This window comes from Sabethes cyaneus, chromosome 3 (genome assembly GCF_943734655.1).
Source record: "Sabethes cyaneus chromosome 3, idSabCyanKW18_F2, whole genome shotgun sequence".
Lineage (NCBI taxonomy): Eukaryota > Metazoa > Arthropoda > Insecta > Diptera > Culicidae > Sabethes > Sabethes cyaneus.
The window spans coordinates 67,903,615-67,927,523 of NC_071355.1; the positions used below are offsets into that span (position 1 = coordinate 67,903,615).

Consider the following 23,909-nt stretch of genomic DNA (forward strand, 5'->3'; position numbering starts at 1 on the left):
TGAACTCAACAACAGGGGATTGTTGTTTCAAACTATCATCATTTTTCTACGTGCTGGATACTGCTTTATGAGCCATAGGTTGCATATGAGGACACGCACTATTGCAAACCACTTAATATTTATTTCATTTTGCCGTACACTAATCATTGTGCAACAAACCATTTCACGAACTGACAACATTACTAATATTGATATCCAGCTTTTAACGGGCCATAATAGCGGACGGCTTAATCCGTATATTTGAGCAGAATCTTTGACATTTTTGTTTACATCGCACATATTCTTTCCGCGCGTTCGTTGTTTTTAAGCAACCCCTATACGCAACGAATGTCATGTGTTCGAATTATTCAAGCTTCACTGTACCACTGTACCACTCAAGCGGTGCGGTGAATTCGGTGAATTCGCATCCGCATACAAAGGCCGAAGCCCGCAGTCATCGGTTCGTCATCGCGCCAGCAACCTTTTTTTTGTTGTTTTCCATTTAAATCTCCCGTCATTTCGGACATCTCTTAAATTTAAACAGCCTGCTGCGTCGTTGTGGTCCTCCTGTACGATACGATCAGAAACAGCGGTGGCATCTTGCTTGTCTAGGCTTTGTGGTTGACGGAGGTTAGTTGGGTTAGTGAGTGCATTTCCAGATCTACAATGTTTCCAAGTAAGTGCAGTCTGGTGAAAAGTTAATTTTTTAGGGTATGGCTTATATAATATTTTTGGAAAAGTATGCAAAATGCTCGGATAAAGTAGGTCTTAAGAGGACATCTTCTGTATCTGGCCGTCTGGCTTTTTTTCAGCGAAAGAAACTTGTTTCATATCTAGTTTTTTTAAGGGTGTGTGATCGAAACAAATGTGAATGTCGGAACGAAAAGTCCTATATGAGTAAAAAATTAATTATTTATTTTCTACCATTTCATCGATATGAGAAAATTTTAGGCTTGTTTGGTTGGACTATAATGAATGATTGATCTCTCTCATTGTTGAAAACTGTTTCTGACTTTACTGTCTCCTTGCAGTTCAAAATCATTTTCGCTTTACAAATACGCAATCACAAAAGTCAGTCAGTAGGTAAATAGCTGTAAATATCTACCTCGCGCTTTGCTTGTTATTTACACACATAGATACTGAGACCGAAGCTCGTTCCCGTAAGATCCCCGCTTTCGCCGCTGTTCTGTTATCTTCCTTGCACACCATTCGCTTCAACCTATATTGTTTCATTTTATTCAGACTCTCGACATCTAACAAAAAATCATTTTTAATTTTAAAACCTACCTAGTATTTTAAAATCGGAAGATAATTTCGAGATGCTGCTTTCTTAGTTTCATTATTTTATTTGTAGTAATTTTTACTCATCACCATCGTCAGTAAAAGGTGTGAACTGTATCCGAAATAAGATTTTTCTTAGACATTGTCTCTTTCGATACTGATTAATGGTATAGGTAAATAATATGCTTGTAACTGCTTTGTAATATTCTGTAGCTCCCGTAAACAATCATAAAATTAAATCCAAGTGATAAACGTGGATTTTTGATTTATTATCTTGCCTTGCACTTCCGATTGTTGTTTAGTCACTTTGTGGCGAGTATTTCATCCGAGCTGGTGTTATCTGTTTACTCTAGAACTCGCAAAATATTTACTTAAAGATAACTATTACCATTATGAATAATAAGGATTTTGGTAAACTGTATTTATAGAACGAAACACTTACCATTAGTTGTATATTTTGTACTTTGTTTTTTTTTTTTTGACAAATTTCTCTGTTTATTTTTCGGTAAAGAAATTCAGCGCCTCTATATTTCGATCAAATTCTTTTTGATCATAACCATAACTACTATTGTATTGATAAAAGAGTTCTGATCAGAACCACACCACTTTAGCTAGCAATAGTTGTTAAGACACAATTCTATTTCAAACGAGACCCTACACAAAAAAAAAGTGAAATTAGGAAAAAAAAATTCTATCTCTTTTCTTGTGCGAATTTTTATGGTAAATGCCGAAAACAAACTGGCTGAAAAACAGTTGCTACCAGAAAGTTTGTGGCAATACGTCGATGACATCTTCAGTGTGGTAAAAGGGAAATGCTAGATTCCGTTTTCCAAACGACCTGTTCCAGTTAAACAGATTTCGCAGCAATTACGGAGTTGGTGATTCGATCCTTTGATACGACTCTGATTGTATGACTAACTCTATTATGTATGATACCTATTATATTGTGATATGACTATATATTTTTTTGCTAATCCCACCTTTCGTATCAACATGAAATAATGACTTCACCTTATGGTCTTCCTCCTCTAGCAGTTTCGAGCCGGGGTGGCTCGTGCTGTATCGATCCTGGGCTATTCGTTGCCACCTAGCATGCTGGACCTTTCTATCCCTGCTACCGCTTGAAGAGAACAGATTTCACTGCACAGTCATCTGACATATGAAATATGTTGATTTTTATAAACATCATCGATTGTGGACATATCAGTTACTTTGCCATAGTTACGAGCCATGGTGCGCGACATCCGGATCCGGGGGGACTCTATGAATCCGGAACCGGTTTCCATAAAGGGACATTTCAGCATCAGTAAAGTATGTCGTATCGCAGATCAAAAAACAACAGCACTAGACAAAATAGCGATTGGCAATCATTTCATGTCTCTCAGCCAAGTCTAGAAGTTGGCTACTTTCTCTCTTTGGATGCTTCTTTGATCTGTAGAAGCTTTTTAAACTGTATCGCATGTGCATTGCAGTCCCGGTATTTATAAAGAATTTGTTGAAGTACGAAACCTGATTCGTAATAGCATGCCCATGTATGCATGTGGTTGCGCTAATCCCAGCTCCACTGTTAATCCGTTCTTCGCTTTTAGTTTATCGCCATCGAACTTCTCAGAACTCCATCCCGTCCACGTCTAGCACCAATTCATACCACCAGAACGCGAGTGTTCCTGACTATCTGCTAGCATGCTCTGACAGTCTGTACGAGATAATTGTGTGGACCGAAACCTCTGGGCTCTGGGCAGATATTGGGGCCGACCTACGAAGTCTTTCGCTGTGATCGACGTGTGCCTAACACCCGCAAAGCTACAGGAAGCGGAGTTTTAATTGCGATCCACTGCCAATTGCAGACCTTCATCATCGAAAACGTCGATTGCTTGCCCGTTGAGCAAATATGGGAAAATGGGTGGCAAGCAAGGACCGTAGACTATTTTTGTGTTCTATCTATTTACCTCCTTATAGGAGATACGATGAGGAATAAAATAAATGAACCAAAAAAATCGAAATTAATTACTTCAGTGTAAACGCGAAATAAAACTTTCAGTTGTTCCCTGAAGGGACAGAATAAAATACAATATGTAAAAAATTGAGACATCGCTTCTAGCATGCAATGGATGAAAAGAGAGGAGAGAATCTGATGATTGGCATACAATGCTCACGCACACTCGAGAGCTGAAAGTTCGAAGAAGACAATTGACACACCAACGTTTAGGATTCAGTTTTTGGAGTAGTTTTATAGAGGACAGATTAAAAAAGTATAGATGCCCGCATGGATACTACAGTAAGTTTTTGGTTAAGTGTATCATTTGGGTCACAAGTCCGGTTGATATTTGATGTACAAATTAACAAATTAACTTCATGCTATTCCAGAAAAGGCAGGAGAAATTTTCTGAAGGCGCTCCTTTTGCTAATTTACTGGTTCACTGCTAATTTCACTTTTGCTAATTTACTGCGAAAGTGCGAAGGTGTACTTTTCAGTTTTACAGCTATGGATTGCTTACCAAATGAGAAACCTTACCTATAGTCGTAATTGTTCGTGGGAAATTTGATTCTATCATCGCTGACCGAATGCAAATTGCTTTGAATTTTATTTCATCATGGTGTGATAGAGAGGGCCTCAACATTAATGCCAATAAGACTACTATCATACCATTTACGAGAAGAAAAAAAGTTACATTGAGTAACATAAGTTTGAAAGGAACACTCTTGAAACTTTCAGACCCTGTCAAATACCTTGGAGTATTTCTTGACAGACAACTCAATTGGAATACACATCTAGAGCAAGCTGTAAACAAAGCTACAAATGCTCTATGGATATGTAAAAGAACTTTTGGTAAGCAATGGGGACTGAAACCGAAGATGATCCAGTGGATCTGTTCGGTTATTGTGAAACCCAGGATTACCTATGCCTCGTTGGTCTGGTGGCCAAAAACAAAAGAGAAAGCTTCGCAGAAAAAGCTAGAAAGACTTCAAAGGCTAGCCACTCTCTCAATAACAGGTGCAATGAGAAGTACACCGTCGAAGGCATTGGATGCTTTACTTTATATGCTTCCACTGCATCAGTTCATACAATTAGAAGCTGAAAAGGGTGCTCTGAGGATCAAAAGATCTATGAACCTCTTTGATGGTGATCTTACAGGTCATCTCAGTATTCTAAAGACTATTAGTATTAATCCTCAGGTAATCAATAATGAAGACTGGATGGCGAAAAAATACAACTTTGACCGAATTTTTCGTGTATTTGAGCCTAGGCGTGATTCCTGGGAAGACGGTGGTCCCGATCTTCGCCAAGGCTCGACGGTTTTTTACACAGATGGTTCAAAAATGGACAACCAAGTGGGAGCAGGAGTAACTGGCCCAGGAATAGACATGTCAATTTCTATGGGTAGATGGCCAACTCCCAAGTAGCACACGTCACAATTGAGTCGCAGCGGCTGATATGCGACAAATTTAAATGTAAAACTTCGGTTACAGTAACCTAAAATATAACAGTTGTGTAACCGAAATAGCGCAACTTATGTAACTAAATCTGGTTGCATTAACAGTTACTCAATAACCTATATGTAACATGTATAGTTACAAAATGGTTACTATTGAAGTTACACATAAACTGTAAATTGACTTTCAATTGGTGGCAAATTAGTTATCTTGTAACTTTTATTGCATAGCGAAAATGTAGCAGGTTTATTATTTCAATCTATGGCTGTCAACGTCAAGCAGTAAATTTAACTGTTGAATATAGAAGAGTGTATAAATTATTATTTCAACACAAATTTTAATGCAGTTTCAAATTTATGGTGAAATGCATGATTCTAGCTTTGAAAAATTCACGCGCTCTTATTTAATATAGCTTTTCGTTACTTACTTCTTTGAAAAATTGATGTTTTGTAAATCAAATATAAAAATTTAAATTTAAATTTTTTGATTTTTTAAATTTATTCTTAGCAATAATGAATTAGTGGAGCATTCACCTAGAAACCATTAAAAATCAAGTTGTTTTCGCTATCACTTCTATCACAGTAAAATTCATAGCCATTTTGCCTTTGGTTCTAACTACTACACCATCGTCCTTGAAATTTTGTATCGTTTTCGGCATATTGCATGAAATGATTTTAAGCAGCCATTGTTCATTGTTCACATTGTTGATATCGGGAAAAGGTATTTTTTAGTGATTGTTGTGAAAAGAAAGTGTTAATTTAATATCAAAGAATAGTTTCAGTTTGAATAAAACAGTTACCACCAGTGTTAATCATAGAAGGTTACATTTCAGTTACATTCTAGTTGTACGTAACCTTAGCCTTCGACCTGGTTACGGTATCGGTTATACGGTAACCAATATTAAATCTGTTGTAGTCACTTATTTCTTATGTCGTCATTTCTAAGTTACACTGTAACCTATTTTCATTGCCGGTTTCGTTTCGATGTAACTTGATCGTTTTGACGTTTGAGAATAATCATCATTTGTTTACTTAATACCAATGTCTGGGGGGAGAAGATTCCAAGTACCATCAATTAAGTAAATAAACGCATTTACAAGAGCATTTCACAACCCGTGTACCAATTGTTTATCTTTACCATTAGCAATATTCTTCAGGTCTAGTTTTTCCTTAATCCGTTGTGTTTACAAGGAACAGTGAACAAATTGTTGCGAAAATGTTACTAGCCGACTTTTTTTGACTTCGTAACTGCTCGTAACGGAAAATTAACTGTTTTGCGACCAGCAATTTGATGACAGTTTGGAAAAAGGTTTCATTTGTGTCACTTGGTAACTATTTGGTAACTCGTAACTGGAAGGTGACTGTTTTGCGACGACCAAGTTGTTGACAGTTCGAAAAAAAGGTTTCAATTTGGTCATTTGGTAACTACCTGGTAACTTTTTGAGATTTTTGTCACTAGAAAACTAAAAAGTAACTATTTTTAATTTTATGTAACCTAACTCGTTACAAGTATCCTAAATGTAACTGATGTGCAACCTTTTTGTATTTTTTTATTTTTATGATTAGTTACAAGTGCTACTTGGGCTGTGTTCCAAGCTGAAATTCAAGCAATTCTAGAGTGTTCTACTGTGTGCTTGCGCAGAAACTATAGACATTCAAATATATGCATCATGTCCGATAGTCAAGCAGCTCTAAATGCTTTAAAGTCGGCGACATGCACATCAAAACACGTCTGGGAATGTATTCAATAACTCCAAAAATTATCTTGCCGTAACCAAGTCAACTTATATTGGGTACCAGGTCACTGTGGAATTGATGGAAATGAAAGGGCTGATGCGCTTGCAAGACTCGGATCTTCTCATCAATTTATAGGGCCTGAGCCCTTTTGCGGCCTATCTGCTTCTGTTTTAAAAATGGAGCTGAAGGCATGGGAATGTAGGAAAGTGGAATCAAATTGGAATAACACTTTCAATGCTAGGCAGTCGAAACGGTTAATCTCTCCAAACATTTCTATGACTCGCAAAATACTGGAGCTTTCAAAGAAAGATCTAAGCATCTATACTGGTCTAATAACAGGACATTGTCCGAGCCGCTATCATCTGAAGCTAATGGGAAAACTTCAAGATGTTATATGTCGCTTCTGTGGCATAGAAAAGGAAGACTCGGAACACCTGTTATGCCGATGTCCGGCAATTTTTAATAAAAGATTAAGTTCGACAGAGGGCTGTTAGAACCCTTTGATATTTGGAGAACAATTCCCAGTACGGTAGTGCACTTTATCCCAAATGTATCACCGGACTGGACAAATGCTATTAGTCAAACAATGACGGTCGCTTCTAATAGTGGTGCGTCATCTTGACAACATAGCTATAGTAAAATGGGGGATATATCACAATAGATCAAACAAATGGTCGCAGTGATAAAAATACCCAACATGGAAAAAAAATGAGAACCCTTTGCGGGAAGTTCGATTGTTATTTTATTTTACAGGTTTCTGGAACACCCGGACGAACCAATAGATTCGCACAAAATCTCTGGCATTTGTCGCATTGGAATTGTGTGGTGGAATTCTGCATAAGAATCGTACAGAATGCCTTGCTTATATAGAACCAAGATTCTTGTATAAGAATCTAACAGGCAAATCCCCAGGATTCCTATAACTCAGTAAAGGAATCCCCTTTACTATGAAATAGAAATCCAGAACTCTGGAAGTAGAAATCCTGTGTGTTGGTAAGGGTACTCTTGCAGTGCATGTTATACAGCAAACACTCGGGTGATATTACAATAGATCAACGATACTGGTCGCAGTGATGAGTCCATAGAGGAAAAAAAGTCCGAAAGTTGTCCGAAAACGGCTTTGCAGCAAATTCTCGGTTAGCGTTTACGTAGATACTCCTTAAATGTTTGTTTGTTTCCAGATTTTGGTTTGCGTTACGGTCAGGTACAAATAGTCCTCTTTGCTTTCTAGACATAACTTCTACTACTCCTACTACTTTCAGAGCGACTTTCGCTGACAATTTCAGATTGAAAATAACCCCCACTTTCGAATAAGTTGTATAATCAGCTGAACTTGCTATTAGCCACTTCCGGGTTTCCTGTTCCAGACGTTTTCAAATTCCTCTCCGAAAGTCACATACCGGGACTGGTGACGTCATTGCGTAAATTTAATTTTTCAGTATAATTCATGCTTTTAAAATTCTGTGAAATTTATAGTCATAAAATAAAAAAACCGCCATTATTTTATGCGTAAGCGAATTTTTTCTTGTTTAGTCTTTCGTAGTATTTTCATAGTCCTGTTGATGAGAAAATTAACCTTGAAACGTTGGCATATACAACAAAAAACGCGATTATTACAAATTTGTGAGTTTATTGGATATTGTGTGCCCCATACTATCGGTATGGGGAAAGATTAATTTTATTAGATGCTTTTAAGGAAGCAAGAAGTATTTTTCACATGCGATCCGAAAATTCACTAGTGCTGAAAATTCGAAATATTTATGAGACATCATAAATTTAGCGAAAAACTGGATATAGACTGAAACATATAATCTAAACACGTTCTAGTTATTACGTATACGTATTGTGTTTTAACCCAAACAAGTCTGCGATATATAATATGGATGATAAGCTTAAGCCAGAAAAAGCACGCATAAGCGTAATCGTCACCCAAACAATAACAGTTATGAGAATTATTCTCATTTAGCTGGGCTATGAACAGTTGTCATTCAATGTCCGTTCTGCCTTTCAAAATATTTTAAAATTGTTTTGATTTAAAAGGCGTTAATTGACCTTATGCACGCTATCTCATACGAAATGTATAGTCAGTGAAAGCGTATTTCCCGTAGTTGATTATTTATTATTTACCTACATTTAATTTGTAGCTCAAACTGAAATTGATGTTTCTCCCTCCCATGGGTAGGTGGTTTGACGCGTACTTCGGCCAAACAACCTAAAAATTCTTAGTTCCGCATGTAGAATGTTTATAGTTTAAGTTGGATATATGTGTAGTATGTAGTATTGCATAATTTAGCTTTATGTGTAGCATGTGTCTCGTAAAGCGGAATGGAGCGAAATCGAACGGATTTGATTTTAAATTCAATCCGTTTGGGCCGAAGCACCGGGAGGGCTTACTCGGTTCCCTAGATGAATTGCTGGTATGCACAGAAATTTCTCTAGAAAACTGAAACCAAATCCTACCCACCATTCATGAGATTTTGACTTACTCTTGAAAATTAAAATGTATCGCTAGTTAGAACGAACGAGCGTTCAAAAATGATGTGATGTCTTTATTTGCGTAATCGAGACATTTTCTATGAGATTGCCATAGAATTTGTGGCTGTTATGCGATTATGGACAGCACAGCACTGAAAAATATACACACACGTACATGTATACATGTGTATGCATGTATGAGTGTGCATGGGTGTATAGGTACGAATGAATATATGTTTGAGTGTTCTATGATGAGTCGGAAATTCTTCTTATACCTATGCTGCCAAATTACAATTATTAATGGGCAGGAAGTTATAGTCAGTAGCTGTGTTTCCTGTATCAGTTTCCTATGCTATTACTATTATTACTAATATTGCTATCGTTGCTGTTACTGTCACCTCTATTGTATTGTTTTGGATGTAATTATAATTTTTTTTTTTCTTATTTCCCTCCTTTATTAGAATGATTTGCATGTCTTGTGACTAACCGCGTAAACGGTATTCAACTAACAACATAAAATGATCATGTATGACGCTGTTTGTCTCCCAAGGGCCTTCCTAATGCTGATGAGCCTCTGTCGGAGAGTCCATCAAGTCGAACGGTGGCAACTCACCGGCGGCCTGCTCCTCTCCATTCTTGCGGCTGTCGTCGCGGTCGGACTTAGTGGATCACTCGAAAAGATTTATAGCCTCGATATATATCTTGTTCTGTCCATTGCCCAATGCTGGCAAACTTCAACTGAAATTCCATTCTAACTAAATCTTTTTAGAGTTAAAACTTCTTCAAGTAAAACAGGTATTCGATTCTCTGGCTGATTCAAGCGATAGCGAAGGGCTGTCCTCAATCATTTCCACTTCCTAAAATGGGGTCATAGTACATAATATATGGCCGTGGTATGAGGATTTATTTTTCGATTCAATACCATCCTCACAGAATTATCAACGTCGTTAACATCTTATTAAGTCTTGCTTTAGTGACAGCTTGCACTTAAGACCTAACACGGCATATATACATATCTCCAAGTGAAGTTCTTTTTGATCCACCTCATCCCTTCTTAGTTACAGAATCATTTCAATTGTCCACGGTCTGAAGAGCATACCGACAAATCGGTTGACTACCGTTACAAATATGCAATTAATGCCACCGGGAATAATACGAGCGAGTACCAGTCCCCATTATATCGCATCTGCTCTATTTTTCGGAAGTTCAAGTAGTTTTTCGATAGTTCTGAGCGATAATATTGCTCTTGAATAATATTCCGCACAAAATATTCGAAAATTTACGCCATCAGCTACAATACTGCAAAGATGGTAGACAAAGAGGCGGCTGTGGCTTTTAATGAGCATAGGTTGTGGAACAGCGCTGGGTCAATCGTGATGACATGGGTATTTGGGAGATGAGTAGCGTCCAGCCTAGCGAGTAGTTAGTCGGTAGTAGCATAGGTGATGGACAGACATAGAATTCTCGTGATATTACTAACTTGAAAATTACAATTAGCATGCGACTAAAAACTCTCTTTTCTTTTCTTTTCTCCCTTTTCTGCCTGATCTCTATCGCTTTTTCTCACGGCAACAACAATGTTGTCGTGAGGGGGGGCAAGAGACCAGCCACAGGTGACCACACTGGTGACAACGATGGATGAGGACGCCGTGATGCCATGAATGAACAAGTTGTAAGAAAGGTCCGAGCAAGACGAGGAAACAAACAAAGGAAGGAGAAAACAAGATAAGTACAAGCCATCTTATGCTATATTGACCAAGCACACAATTATATCAAGCCAAGTTCTGTCACTCTTCTTCCGCCCATTAATCCATAATCACCAATACATTATGGAGCTAGCGTAATCCGCACGGATTCTTTTAACATTATCACAACCACCTTATCTCAGCCCTGGACAGACTTGGCTCTAACTGCCCCACCTTGTGCTGCAAACAGAAACAGAAACAGAAACAGCTCAAACTGAAATTGATGTTTCTATTTTCTCTCTGTCCATTACAGCACCTTTGTCCGAGGAATTCTTTCAAAAATGTCGAACCGACTTCTACGAGTGTCCCAAGAATGTCCTCGCGCAAAATGTGTGCACTCGAATAGATCCATTCGAAGCTTGTATGTCACGGAAAGCGCTCGAGAATACTCAGCATGTCTTCACTTACAAGGTAAGTTTGCAAAGCTATATTTTTACCGATCTTTGTAACTAGATTAATAACGTCCATAATTCTAATTTTAGATTGAAAATGAAGGTAAACCTCTGACCAATCAGAAAAGTTCCGGTCGCTGCTGGTTGTTTGCCGCCCTGAATTGTATCCGAATTCCGTTCATCAAGCAGTACAATTTGGACGAGTTCGAGTTCTCCCAAGCCTATCTGTTCTATTGGGACAAGATCGAGCGAGCAAATTACTTTTTGAACAACATCGTTGACACGGCTCGACGAGGCGAAGAGGTTGACGGTCGGTTGGTTTCGTTCCTGCTATCGGATCCTACCTGCGACGGTGGTCAGTGGGACATGTTGGTCAACCTGATCAATAAGCATGGTTTAATGCCGAAAAAATGTTTCCCCGAGAGCTACAGTTGTGAGGCGAGTGCCCGTATGAATTCGGTTATTAAAAGCAAGGTACGTTAATGCAATTACCACCTATCGACGTTGAGCATTAGTAGTTACCTTTTACAGTTCCGCGAGTACGCCAAAGTATTGCGTACACTAATTGCAGACGGCGCCAGTGATGATGATGTTCAGGCAGAGATTCAGAAACAAATGAATGAAGTTTACAATGTAGTGGGCATTTGTCTTGGTATTCCCCCGGAAAAATTCACTTGGGAATACTATGACAAGAGTAAGAAGTATTTAAGTATTGGACCAATCAAACCGACTGATTTTTACGAAAAGTACGTAAAACCGTACTTTAATGTGGACGATAAGGTTTGTTTAGTGACAGACCCTCGCTCAAGCAACCCGTACGGACGATCCTATACTGTGGACTGCCTTGGAAATGTGGTCGGTGGGCGACCGGTGCTGTACAATAATCAACCTGTTGAAACCTTGCTAGACCTGGTGACGAAGGCGCTGAAACTGGGCGAACCAGTCTGGTTTGGCTGCGAAGTGAGCAAGCGGTTTGCCGGTAAACAGGGCATTGAAGATTTAGACATGTAAGATTCCCGACTGTTACTTATGTGACTTTCGGAAAGTGGAAGTAATTTTTTTTCCTGCGTTTCACTTGCAGTCACGACTTCAAGCTGGTATTCGGAGTCGATATTCAAACAACCATGGACAAGGCGGATCGTCTCCTGTATGGCGAATCGATGATGACGCACGCCATGGTGTTCACCGGAGTTTCCGTCGACGTGAGTATATGTACTGATACATTTATGCTATTTTTCGGCTGTTTTGGAAAAAAAAATCTTTTAATGAAAAGAAATAGAAAACTCTGAATGAATCTTTTTTTTTTTCATTTTCAGCAAAACACCCAGCAACCGACCAAGTTTCGCGTTGAAAATTCTTGGGGAGAAGATCGCGGCGAGAAAGGTTACCTCATCATGACGGCCGAATGGTTCAAGGAGTTTGTTTTCGAAGTGGTCGTCGATCGTAGCATAGTTCCGCAAGATGTACTGGACGTGTTCGATTTGACTCCAACGGTACTGCCAGCGTGGGATCCGATGGGAACGTTGGCAAAGTAATTCCTCTTGAATTTCGGCATCACCCTATCTATTCTATCTCTTTCCACTGACATACAACTGCACGAGATATCTTTTTATTTAATAATACAAGGGAATTATCACGATATTTAAAAGCATAAAGCATACACAGAATGCAAAGCGCAAATAAAGTACATGTTTTCGTTGCCTTTCTCATATGACATTAAGACTTTGTAGTCTGTCGCTTGAGTCTGCGCCTGTGAATCGAAGTATCATTGGCAGCGTCTCCGGAAAATCGATAATCTGATAGCTATATAATGTGTGTGACTATTTTGTTAAGTCATAGTTTATATTTTTACCATTACATGGTTTGGTAGTTCGTATTGCTCGATCTAAACAGCGCACCTTTTTTAATTTAAAATCAAGTATTTCAAAATAGGCACGTTCAAGAACTGCCTTGTGATAGCTTAAGCGCAAACTCGTTTAGAGCTAGTGCAACAGCTTAAATATAATTCCGGCAGCATACCGAAATGTTTTCAATTAGAAGTAATTAAAGCAAAAGCATATTTTTTCCGCGGATGAATCTGGATAATTTCATTTTTTTCATAGATTCCAATCTAATCAACACTGTCAACATAACAATTACCTACATATTTCTATATTCGATTTGATTTTTGCGTGGATAGATTCTTTGAATTTTTTTTGGTTAATGGTGATTACAAATTCACCACGGCCGTATGCAAAACGAATCGATTGCAGTTCTCACTTTCATACATAACATGTAACGTTTTATGTAAAGTTCACGCAAAATATGAATTTAATACATTACATTTATTATAATAGCGCAACCTAACTTTCACAACAGAGCCAGACCACATTTTAATGATCTTACTTGATGTTAACCGGTATGCATGTTCTCGTTCAACATTCTTAACATTTCAGTAACATTTTCTTACGTTGCCCTTGTCATCATGTAAAAAAATCCTGCTGCAAAGTTGATATTGTTGAAGAAATTACTTTCAATTTATATAATTAGACCATTGACAATCTGATCCCATACTCATCGATCAACTACAAATTTGCAACTTACATTTGTTTCCATACTATTATGTATGATTTTAATTAGGTAGTTATTTTTTTGTCACAGTTTTTCCCGCTAATCAACGAACATATTTTAATTTTTTCTTCATTGAAAATAAGAAGATGCATTTGAGCTTTCAAAAATATCTATCCAACCTAAAACACAAACTCCCATGTTTTTAAAAGATCTTACCAAAATACGGGCTATATTGAATATGCTGCTTGTTCTGCGTGCTTAAATTTTTGGTATGGCATGTTGACTGCCCTCTCACGAGAAAATAATATATCTACTACTAAGAATAATTATCATTGTCGAAATTACAATCAGCAAAACCATTGAGCGGTATTATTCGCGAGAGTAGTTCAAGTATGATATTTAACTTTAACGACACATCGACCAATAAAGTGATGATAAATGAGGAAAATCACATACCTAAACTTACGTGGTGGGTTTGATTTAATCCCTTTTCGCTCTACAAACTTCAAACGAGCTTCTGCCAACAGAGACACAGTTTCAAGGGTGAATGAAAGAGCTAAGATAGAAGCATGAAAACCGCAAAACATGCCATTCTCGTTAGCAGGAACAGAAAATATTATCTAGCTAATACGATGTAACTGTATTTAAATAACTAATATATTATTGAATGTCACGGTATAACAATAAAGCAAATCGTGGGAGTTGCTTTTAATCATTTTCGAAGAAAGGCAATTATAAATCGCTCTGAAATCACAATCCAAGTTTTTATTCCGTATAATCTCACCTAATCGGTCTACGTAATAGAAAAAAATCAAATATTTTCTTCAGCATCCTAAAATTTTAAAATGACTGTGTTCCTTCGGTCGATTCAATCGCTTCTGATATAGCTCATACTCATATTTGAGTTTAGCCCAAATTCCTAGGCACATTTTGAGCAACCGAGTATCCGGTTCGTATTGATGCTTCTCCGTTCGGTAGATTTGCACAACCATCTGTTTGGCGCCGGCAAAATTGTACCTCTGTATCATCGCAATCGCCAGGTATAGCTTACACCTTGCAATTAGGGATGGTTCACCAACACGCATCGCAAACTTCATTTGTTGAATCGAAATTCGACCGGCAATGTTAGCCTGAAAAGCAAACAGAGTATGTAGAAACGATATTACGTCTCGATTTATTAATTTGAGCTACGCAATCTAATTTATAATCTCCCAACGCTGAAAATGCTCCACCAAGCGTCGACAACCAGGACATCATTTCGTCCGTCTCAATCCGTTCCCATATCATACGGTTAGCTCGTTCACCCCTGAAAAAACGCTTTATAATTGAACACTTCTCCGATTGTATTTATTTTGACAAATACCTACCATTTGTAGTCCAGAGGTTGTTTGCCTGGAGAATGAAGTTTAATAACCAAGCAGTTGGGCCTTCCACCGACAAAATTATAGACAGCATTCAAGATGCGTAATCGATATGCTTGGAAGTAATACAACTCTACTAGAAAACGATGTAGCTCTATCGGATCAGTGCAAACGACCGTCCTAGAATGCTCGGAATGTTTTTCCAACGGTGAACCCTCTGTACAAACCTTTTCACGTTTTTTCACACAACTTCGATAAATAACAAATTTATCTACTGAATCAAAGCAGTCCAGCACGTAAAATGATATCATTATATTAAATTTTATATGGATTGTGCTACATTCTATTACAAAAATGTAATTTTACGTATATAACCTATGCCTTTCGAAAACAAAAAAAACATTCATCAGCTGTTTCTATTTATGATACGGTTGAAATGTCAAACGGCATAGTTGGTGCTAGCCGGCAAAACCGACCGATTGCGCATTTTCACACACGCTGAAAATAGGGTACTCAATGCAAAGATAGTACCTAAGTTCTCACAACTGATTCCATCACCATTAGTATCAACTCAAAATCCGCTAAATTTTGAAACAAAATGGAGAGTACCATCATAAATAAAGGTAACTCTCCGCGTTCGTTCAAAATTTAGCGGTATTTGAGTGTCCCGGCGCCTCTGTAATCTATAGTCTCTGTGGTATAGATAAATTAGAAAAAATTGATACACAAGATGCAGGCATTTAGAAAGTGCATGTAATCTCGACCTCATCTAGCAAAATTATAAATTTGAAAAATGTCCAGTGTTATCGAATTGCAACTACATTCGTAGTTCTACGTTAGCGCAGCGTTCGTGCCTTTCTTAGGCACAGACCTTCATACTTTTTAACAAGTTCAACAACAATGATTATTGTTAAATTGTTGGAATGCACCTCCCTGTTGGCTTTGAGGTATGACACTTGTCTAATAAGCCAGTCGTCGTATGTTCGAATCTCGACTGGCAGAGGCTGTTAGAGTCAATAGGATCGTAGCAAGTGACCCTGCAATGGTCCTGCACTCTAACAGCTGGCTGCGAAGTCTGTCGTATAAAAACAGAAGGTCAAGTTTCGATAACGGAATGTTGCACCTAGGCTTTGCTTTGTTAGAATGCAGAGAGAGGGCAAAACTGCATTTTAGAAAACTTTTTTTCGAAATATTACGAAAGATGTGTCGAAACTCGTTTTCTGCCTACCAAATAATGCATTTGCTGAAGGGGTATGAAAGGAGGAAGGTAATGAAGATGCGTCCAAAAAAGCTCTAGCCATCCCAAGTTCCTACCTAGTAACTCCACGTGGTCATACCCGGAAATGCTCTTTCCTTAAGATTGAGTAGCTAAGCTAGGAGGTGCGATGCTGCGTGGATCCCGGTTGCCTGATATCAAAATTGTGATTTTGGGCAGACGGCCGATCCACTCGTAGGGTTGCCAAGTGGCCGGTTTTTGGCCGGCCCGGCCGGTTTTTCAACTGCAAAGCCGGTGGCCGGTCAATCCTGCAAAAAGGCCGGTTTTCCGACATAGGAAGCCGGATTTGTACTTTTTTCCTGATGTGTTAAATTTTCTGATAAATTTATTAGCAATCCTGAGCAGTGGATCATTGAAGATAGCCAGTTTTCAAGTGACAATACTTTGCTTCTGGCGGTAATATACCTTAAATTGTCCACCAGCACCAGAAGCAACTAGTTGTCTTCTGGTATCTTCAATCATCCATGCAATGTTCTTTCGATTCCACGACTACCTAAATAATAATAATTACCGCACATTACACATTCCAGGCAAATCCTCTAGTAATATGCAGCCATAACCCCCCACCCCCCCGCCACCCCGCAATTTTTGAAGACAGGACCGACCGACCGGTTTTTGAAATTTTCGGACTTGGCAACCCTAGTAACAATATTAAGATATTGATATTGTTCGGATTCGTTTTAATTCTTGCTTGGTATTACTTGTAATAAAACATGACAATATACAGAAATGAATGTAATCTATTGAACTGAAACCACTTGAAACTTATTTCTGATATGCTTTGTTGGAAGAGGCCACCATTTCTTTGCGCTTTGATAGGATTTCCCTGCTGTTTTAGATTTCAGCGTCGTTGAACTACTGATTGTTACTTTGAAAGGGAATGGTATTGCGATCTTACAAGTTAAAGTGATTTTGAAGTTATTTTATCTTTAAAATGATTCACGCCAATGAATAAACACGGCTTCTTCACAATTTTGTCTAAACTGATTTCCTATAAAACGTAAAATACTTTCTTGCATTTTAATAAATAGGAACGGTTATTCAGAACATTTTTCATTTTTGTTGCGTGAAGTTTGGGAATAGCACTGCATTGAGAATGCCGTAAGGGCGTCATTGAAAATCATAAAATAATTGAAATTTTTTTTAACTAAGTATGTACAAATGAAATTAATAGTAGTTACACTACTACAACTACAGCTACAACCAATACCACGTAATTTAAAAAAATCACTGATGTTTATTGATCGTATACTATTTTGCATAAAATGCTAAAGAAAGTCTAATGGCAATATCAGGTGGTTTTGCTTTAACTTTGCATTAACATACGCTCGCAATTTGTAATAGATAAATATGGATGAAACACATTTGACTCGATTCATCTGTAGTGAGTGGTAATACTTTTTTTTATATGCTGTATTGAACGGAAAAATTCAAACTAGTTGCACCAATTTTTTATAGTTTCCAATTGTTTTCTTGTTATTCACTTATTTATATAACGACTACTTCTCATGAGCTTTCCTAAAATAAGAGCCAGTGTCCTTTTATAAAATTAATCTGTTTTGTAATTTTGGCTAGTTTGGTTTCTTGAAATCAATGTCGTTTCTTCCTCGAGACAGTATTAAAACTTATTGTCAGTTTTAGTCCAGAGCAATACAATTTCGTCTGACATTATGTTTCTGATCTTTTTTTTTAATCCAAATGTCTTCGAGCATTCCATGCCACACAAACAGGGTAACTATTCCTAATGAATCACTCGACTGAACCAAGTTCAACCTAATTCCAGCTACCTTAGGTGATATATTCTACCCTAGCCGTATTCCACTGTACACACCACTTCTAGGTCGTACGAGTCATTTAATAAGTTCCTCCTAAACACACTGTTTCTTGTAGAACTTCACTTTTGCCTAACCAGCCATTATTATTATTATAAAGTTCGCAATCAGTCCGAAAATCTGTGTCAGATCATATTTATTTACATACACGCATTTATCGATGGACACACTTTCAGAAAAAAAGATAATATAATTGAAGCACTATTAGTCCAAAAACTACTGCCAGAACACTATTGACGGCCAGTTCCTTGTTTCGGAGAATCTGACGAGCTCTCTCGACATTGTTAAGGTCCTCCTTGAAGAAATTTTTCTTCAGACCTGGAATGATTCGTTCGAAATAAAGCCGCCAGCTGTAGGTCCGGTTGTCGCACGGATAGTGCCGATGGTCCGTCGAATTCATTCTGGAAATTTAAGCGGAAGAAAATGGTTAAATTCAACTACCATACCATTTTTATTATTTCAGTTTTAAACCAAAAAAAACTAATGGAATCTTGAGATGAGATTTTTTAAACCTATTTAAATCTTCTTCAATAGAATATATAACTATAATATAGTATACTTTTATCAGAGACTCAACGAATCTCGCAAAGGCTTTGTTCCGCGGCCCGAAATGTGCAGAGATAAAGATGGAGGTATCTTGACTGACGACCGTGCGGTGATCGAAAGGTGGAAGCAGCACTACGATGAACAGCTGAATGGCGTGCAGGCGGAAGACTATGATAGTGGAGGAAGTGACCACATTGGTGTAGCAAGCATCAACTAATTGTCAAGATTTGGGATACGGAACGACAACCGGAGGAGTGGAAAGACGGGGTTATCTGCCCTATCTACAAGAAAGGCGATAAGCTGGATTGTGAGAACTACCGAGCAATCACTATCCTGAATGCCGCCTACAAAGTGCTGCCCCAAGTCATCTTTCATCGACTATCGCCAATAGCCAATAGATTTGTGGGAAGTTACCAGGCCGGCTTCGTGGAGGGTCGGTCAACAACGGACCAAATCTTCACGCTGCGGCAGATCCTCCAGAAGTGCCGCGAATTCCGAGTCTCCACGCACCACCTGTTCATCGACTTCAAAACCGCAATGATAGCGTAAACCGACAAGAGCTAGGGAAAATTTTGGACGAAAACGGCTTTCCGGGTAAGCTTACCAGACTTATCATGGCTACGATGGATGGAATCCAGTGCTGTGTGAGAATCCCGGGTGAATTGTCGGACCCATTCGAATCTCGCAGGGGACTTCGACAAGGAGATGGTCTTTCCTGCCTGTTATTCAACATTGCGCTTGAAGGTGTTATGAGACGAGCGGTGATCGAAATACGGGGCAAGATTTTCAATAAATCCAGCCAATTTATCTGCTTTGCTGACGACGTGGATGTTGACGGCAGAACATTTGAGGCGGTGGAAGATCAGTACACCAGACTAAAACGCGAGGCAGAGAAGATTGGATTGAAGATAAATACGTCTAAAACGAAGTATATGCTGGCAGGCGGGACCGAGCGCGACAGGGCCCGCTTGGGCAGTACCGTGGTAATCGAGGGGGATGAGTTCGAGGTAGTCGACGAGGTCGTATACCTTGGCTCACTGGAAACAGAGGACCACAATACCAGCCGTGAGATTAAAAGACGTATTATCAGCGGAAGTCGGGCCTACTAAGGACTCCACAAACACTTGCGGCCGAACAATTAGAGCCCCCGTACAAAGTGCACACTGTACAAAACGCTAATTAGACCGGTTGTCCTCAACGGGCACGAAACGTGGACACTGCTTTTCGAGCGGCGAGTACTAAGAACCATCTTTGGCGGAGTGCAAGAGAACGGTGTATGGAGGCGAAGAATGAACCACGAGCTCGCGCGTCTCTACGGCGAACCAAGTATTCAGAAAGTGTTTAAAGCTGGACAGATACGTTGGGCAGGACATGTTGCTAGAATGCCGGACAACTATCCTGCAAAAATGGTTTCCGCATCAAATCCGGTAGGAACAAGCCGAAGAGGAGCACAGCGAGCTAGGTGGCAAGACCAGGTGGAGCGAGATCTGGCGAGCACTGGGGGCCCGCGGAACTGGAGACCATGGACCGAAATAGTTGGAGAAATTATACTGTGCAGGCCTTGTCGTAAGACGTTAGGCCAATTAAGTAAGTAAGTAATAGTATACTCACTCAATATACAATTCCCGCATATTCTGGTTGTCGAAGAGAAATGTTGTGAACGCAAACTTTTTCACCGTTTCGACCACTTTGTCTAGTTTTTGGTATGTGCTCACTAGCCGCGGTTTTTCTCCGCGAAGCCTTAGTGCCGTGTCCACGATAAACGCCGGCAGGTAGTGCAGAAACAGCGAATAAATCCGGAACATCGTTTCGCTAGTGGTACAAACCGTAATCGGTCGATAGATTCCGGTTTCCAACGGGTACTTTCTTATTACCTTTTCACACTCGTGGCGTCGTTCATCTGTAAACGAGAGAATAAAGCGATATAATTGCTATATAGAACATTCTATCAGAATTGACTATTACCAAACGTTAGAGGATTATCCGTGGAACTTGTGCAATTATATATGAGAAGTTCTTTCTCCTGCTCTCTGCAATGATATCGAACAATAAATAATGCAATTTTTATAACAAAATATTTCAAGTGCTTACTTTGTGACAAAAGTCTTCCATCCTACGGCAATGATTGTGTTGCAAACATAATCCACCGGAACAGTATCGATCTGTACTTGTGTATCGATTTGGCTCGTCCGAATCAATCCATAGTACCAGCCAATAAATGTCCCATTAGACCCATATATACTATCACACCAGCCGGGCATGGGTTCGTCCAGTGCTGGCATTACGCAGGATGGTCGGACCACCGCCACCGGAAAGTATTGACGATAGTTTTGACAAATAACCTCTGCCAATGCTTTCGTGAATGTGTAAGTGTTGGGCCACTTGAGCGAATATTTGTAGACTTCTCCTCTCATTTTTTCATCATCCATATTAGCTAGGATCTTTTCCGGATCCATGTCCAATGGATATATATGCTCTTCGATGTGATCCCGATAGCTATGTGAATAAGCCGTGGACACGTAGATAAAACTCTGAAACCAAATTAATTACCACTAACTCTCGAATTCGAAATTCTATTCAACAAACCTGTAAATTCTTACAACTTTTGCCGATCTCCAAGGCCTCTTTCGTTCCGCCCAAATTCAGCGTGATGGATTTAACGATCTCCTCGTCAAATTTGACGGTAGCGGCGATGTGAAGAATGACGTTTACATGTTCCTGTAGGTACTCCGCACTCTCCTGAGTTAGACCGAGACCTTTCCTTTCGAGATCACCTTCCACAACTTTGATTCGTTCCTTGTACTCCGGAGATTTAGCCGTAAGTCTATTAAATACCTAAATTAAAATTGTATTGGATAGATCAATGAAGTACTAAATGTAGGAATCAAGTGATACACAAAAAGGGACATTGTTTAGTCAAGAATAGTTTGAAAATCTCGAATTTGCTGATGAAATATCAGAAAACGAAGCCTAAATCTATTTATTTCGCGCACTTGACAGTCACAGATTTTTAATAGGATTGTGGGAGAAGACGAGACAAAAAGTTGTTATGCATCTTCATATCTATAGGTGCTTGATCTACCACAAAACACATGCAAGCAATCTCCCATTATTTGGAACAGGTATTCGCCATCGACTGACAACAAACCGGTTGCTATTGCCATAGAAGGAATACAGCTGAAGATCACGTGTTTCGTTTGATACCGGCCACTTTCTTCCTTTCTTTCGCTGGGTCAAGGGTATAGCAGATTCGTAAACCGGTATATATGGATGTACCGTATGATACATCATATCTTATTAATCCATTCTGAAACAGGTCCCTTAAAAACTGGTTGAAGCGAGTTGCTAACCCCTACCGATGATATCGCAGAGTATGACTCAGTAAAGACCGTTGTTGCACCATTACGGAAGTCCTCACAATCGCAACGATACTTTAGATGTTAAAATGTATCAAAAATGTCTCGGCATGTGTTTTAAGACAAAACAATAAATTTATTAGGTCGAGCATTGTTTCCATTCGGATTCTACATAGCGTAACGTTTATTCGAATGGTTATTGCTTCCGAACAATAATATCTTGATCATAATTTATGTTTTGCCTTGTTAAGTATCTATCAAAACCGCATAGCCCTAGTGTGTCTAATAATTAATGATCTTCGCATTATTCAAGTGATTCTGATAGGAAAATAATAGGTTGCGTGCTAGCATCGGGAGCCTAATACGATCTCGATCAACTGTTAGTGATTGGCTATGAAATTTTCGATATCAATTTCTTAATAAGCACAACAAAACATTGCCTTGCAGTGATGATCGTGATAAATTCCAGCCCAGAAAACTTAATCGTTTTTTACTACCGCGTGGAAGAACTTGTGGACCGATATCGATAATCACGGTGCTGCACGTGAGCTGCCGGCCCGTAACTGAATACTAAAATAGTCAATGATGCAACAGAGTAGTAGATAAATATACTTGTTGCTTTCGATAATGGGTTTCGCCGCGAGGAAAAAAATGTAATCGCAGTCGTAATTAGAGGTTTTAATTCACCATTAAATGTTTAAGAAGATTAGGAGGTTTCACTTTTGTCACTACCGTTGAAGCACAAAGAGACTAAAATCTAATCGATATCAATGTAGAATTTAAATTGGAAATATTTTATTTCAATATTTAATATTTACCAAGTCATCATTGCATGATTCGTCACTCATATGCATCAGACTAATTAAACATTGAAAATTTTATGAAATACTTAGTGCACTGATAATTGATGCCGAATAAAATGAATTGTCACGCACTTTATGTAACAAAATTATTATAATTAACCAAAGAAATACCTTTCATATTTGAGAGATGTTAACCAAAGGAGTTTAAAAACAGATGTTAACAAAAATAATTCATATTTACCCTATAAAGAAAATCATACAACTGTCATATGATTATTTTTAAAAGCTTTCTGGCCACCCTGGATGTTTTGTCGGGGTTTCTCCTGACAGCCATTTTGTATTTAGCTGCTCAAAATCGCTTCGAATTTTTGAGTATGGAAATTGTTTCTGTGCTACCAATGTTGCTCTTTCTTAGTAAGGGAGTTAAAGATTATATAATAGATTATACATTACATTATTTAATCGGCAGCTAACGCTTAGCACTTCTTGACACACTGTCCAACTATAAAAATTGCAAATTTGCTGAATTTGCAGAACAGTGTGCATCATAGCAAGCTTATATTTCACCCACGACGTGGTTAATTAAACATTTTTTAAACCTATGACCTTCGGTAAATACAGTGCGCCAGCATTGTGCGAAAAATCTTATATAGATAAAGTGTGTGTAACGGCAAAATGGACAGAGAGGAAATTATTAAAACTGCTCAATTTATAATTTATAATAACATTAAGTACCGTTCTGGAAACTTTGTTGTTCGAGGTGGAAAGTTGAATGTTTTAGCGAACATTATCAGGCGTTTTAGTAGAGGATAAGTTAGCTAGCATTTATATATTGATGATGAGTGCTTTCGTGGCCCTCCTTTTGACAACATCGAAAAAAATATATTACGTAGGTGATCAACAATAACAAATTCCAAACATCTTGCTCCTCTCCACCACTCTTCGCTCCCCTCGCATATAACTCCATTGCATAAATATCAATCACTGGCAAGAATTAACGATTCACCATATCATGATTTTGCTTCCCAGGCCCGCGACGACAAGTTTATACACTTGCGAGTTCAACCTCGATATTAGAATTGAAGTGACAAGGTTTTCCCGTCCAATAGGTAAAGAAATATTTGCTTCGATTAAACTTAGAC

At 38.6% G+C, this 23,909-nt stretch overlaps 3 protein-coding genes across 3 annotated transcripts in view; 1 reads left to right on the forward strand and 2 right to left on the reverse strand.

Moving 5' to 3' along the window:
• Window positions 1-432: 432 nt before the first annotated feature.
• Window positions 433-14,320, forward strand: LOC128741866 (bleomycin hydrolase). Its single transcript, XM_053837969.1, has 6 exons — window positions 433-655; window positions 10,905-11,062; window positions 11,134-11,517; window positions 11,575-12,050; window positions 12,125-12,245; window positions 12,360-14,320. The coding sequence occupies exons 1-6, from the start codon at window positions 646-648 to the stop codon at window positions 12,576-12,578; spliced, it is 1,368 nt and encodes a 455-aa protein (XP_053693944.1). The 5' UTR covers window positions 433-645; the 3' UTR covers window positions 12,579-14,320.
• Window positions 14,276-15,288, reverse strand: LOC128741869 (uncharacterized protein F58A4.6). Its single transcript, XM_053837971.1, has 3 exons — window positions 14,961-15,288; window positions 14,785-14,899; window positions 14,276-14,723 (listed from the first exon to the last, which is right to left on the reverse strand). The coding sequence occupies exons 1-3, from the start codon at window positions 15,263-15,265 to the stop codon at window positions 14,418-14,420; spliced, it is 726 nt and encodes a 241-aa protein (XP_053693946.1). The 5' UTR covers window positions 15,266-15,288; the 3' UTR covers window positions 14,276-14,417.
• Window positions 15,289-16,978: 1,690 nt separating this feature from the next.
• Window positions 16,979-23,909, reverse strand: part of LOC128741865 (fatty acyl-CoA reductase 1-like) — a 33,477-nt gene continuing 26,546 nt past the window's right edge. Inside the window, exons 3-7 of the mRNA XM_053837968.1 lie at window positions 21,195-21,443; window positions 20,700-21,139; window positions 20,574-20,638; window positions 20,220-20,508; window positions 16,979-18,463 (exon numbers count right to left, since the gene is read on the reverse strand). Coding sequence (XP_053693943.1) covers window positions 18,235-18,463; window positions 20,220-20,508; window positions 20,574-20,638; window positions 20,700-21,139; window positions 21,195-21,443 — 1,272 coding nt within the window. The 3' untranslated portion in view covers window positions 16,979-18,234. The remainder of the gene's footprint in view (window positions 18,464-20,219; window positions 20,509-20,573; window positions 20,639-20,699; window positions 21,140-21,194; window positions 21,444-23,909) is intronic.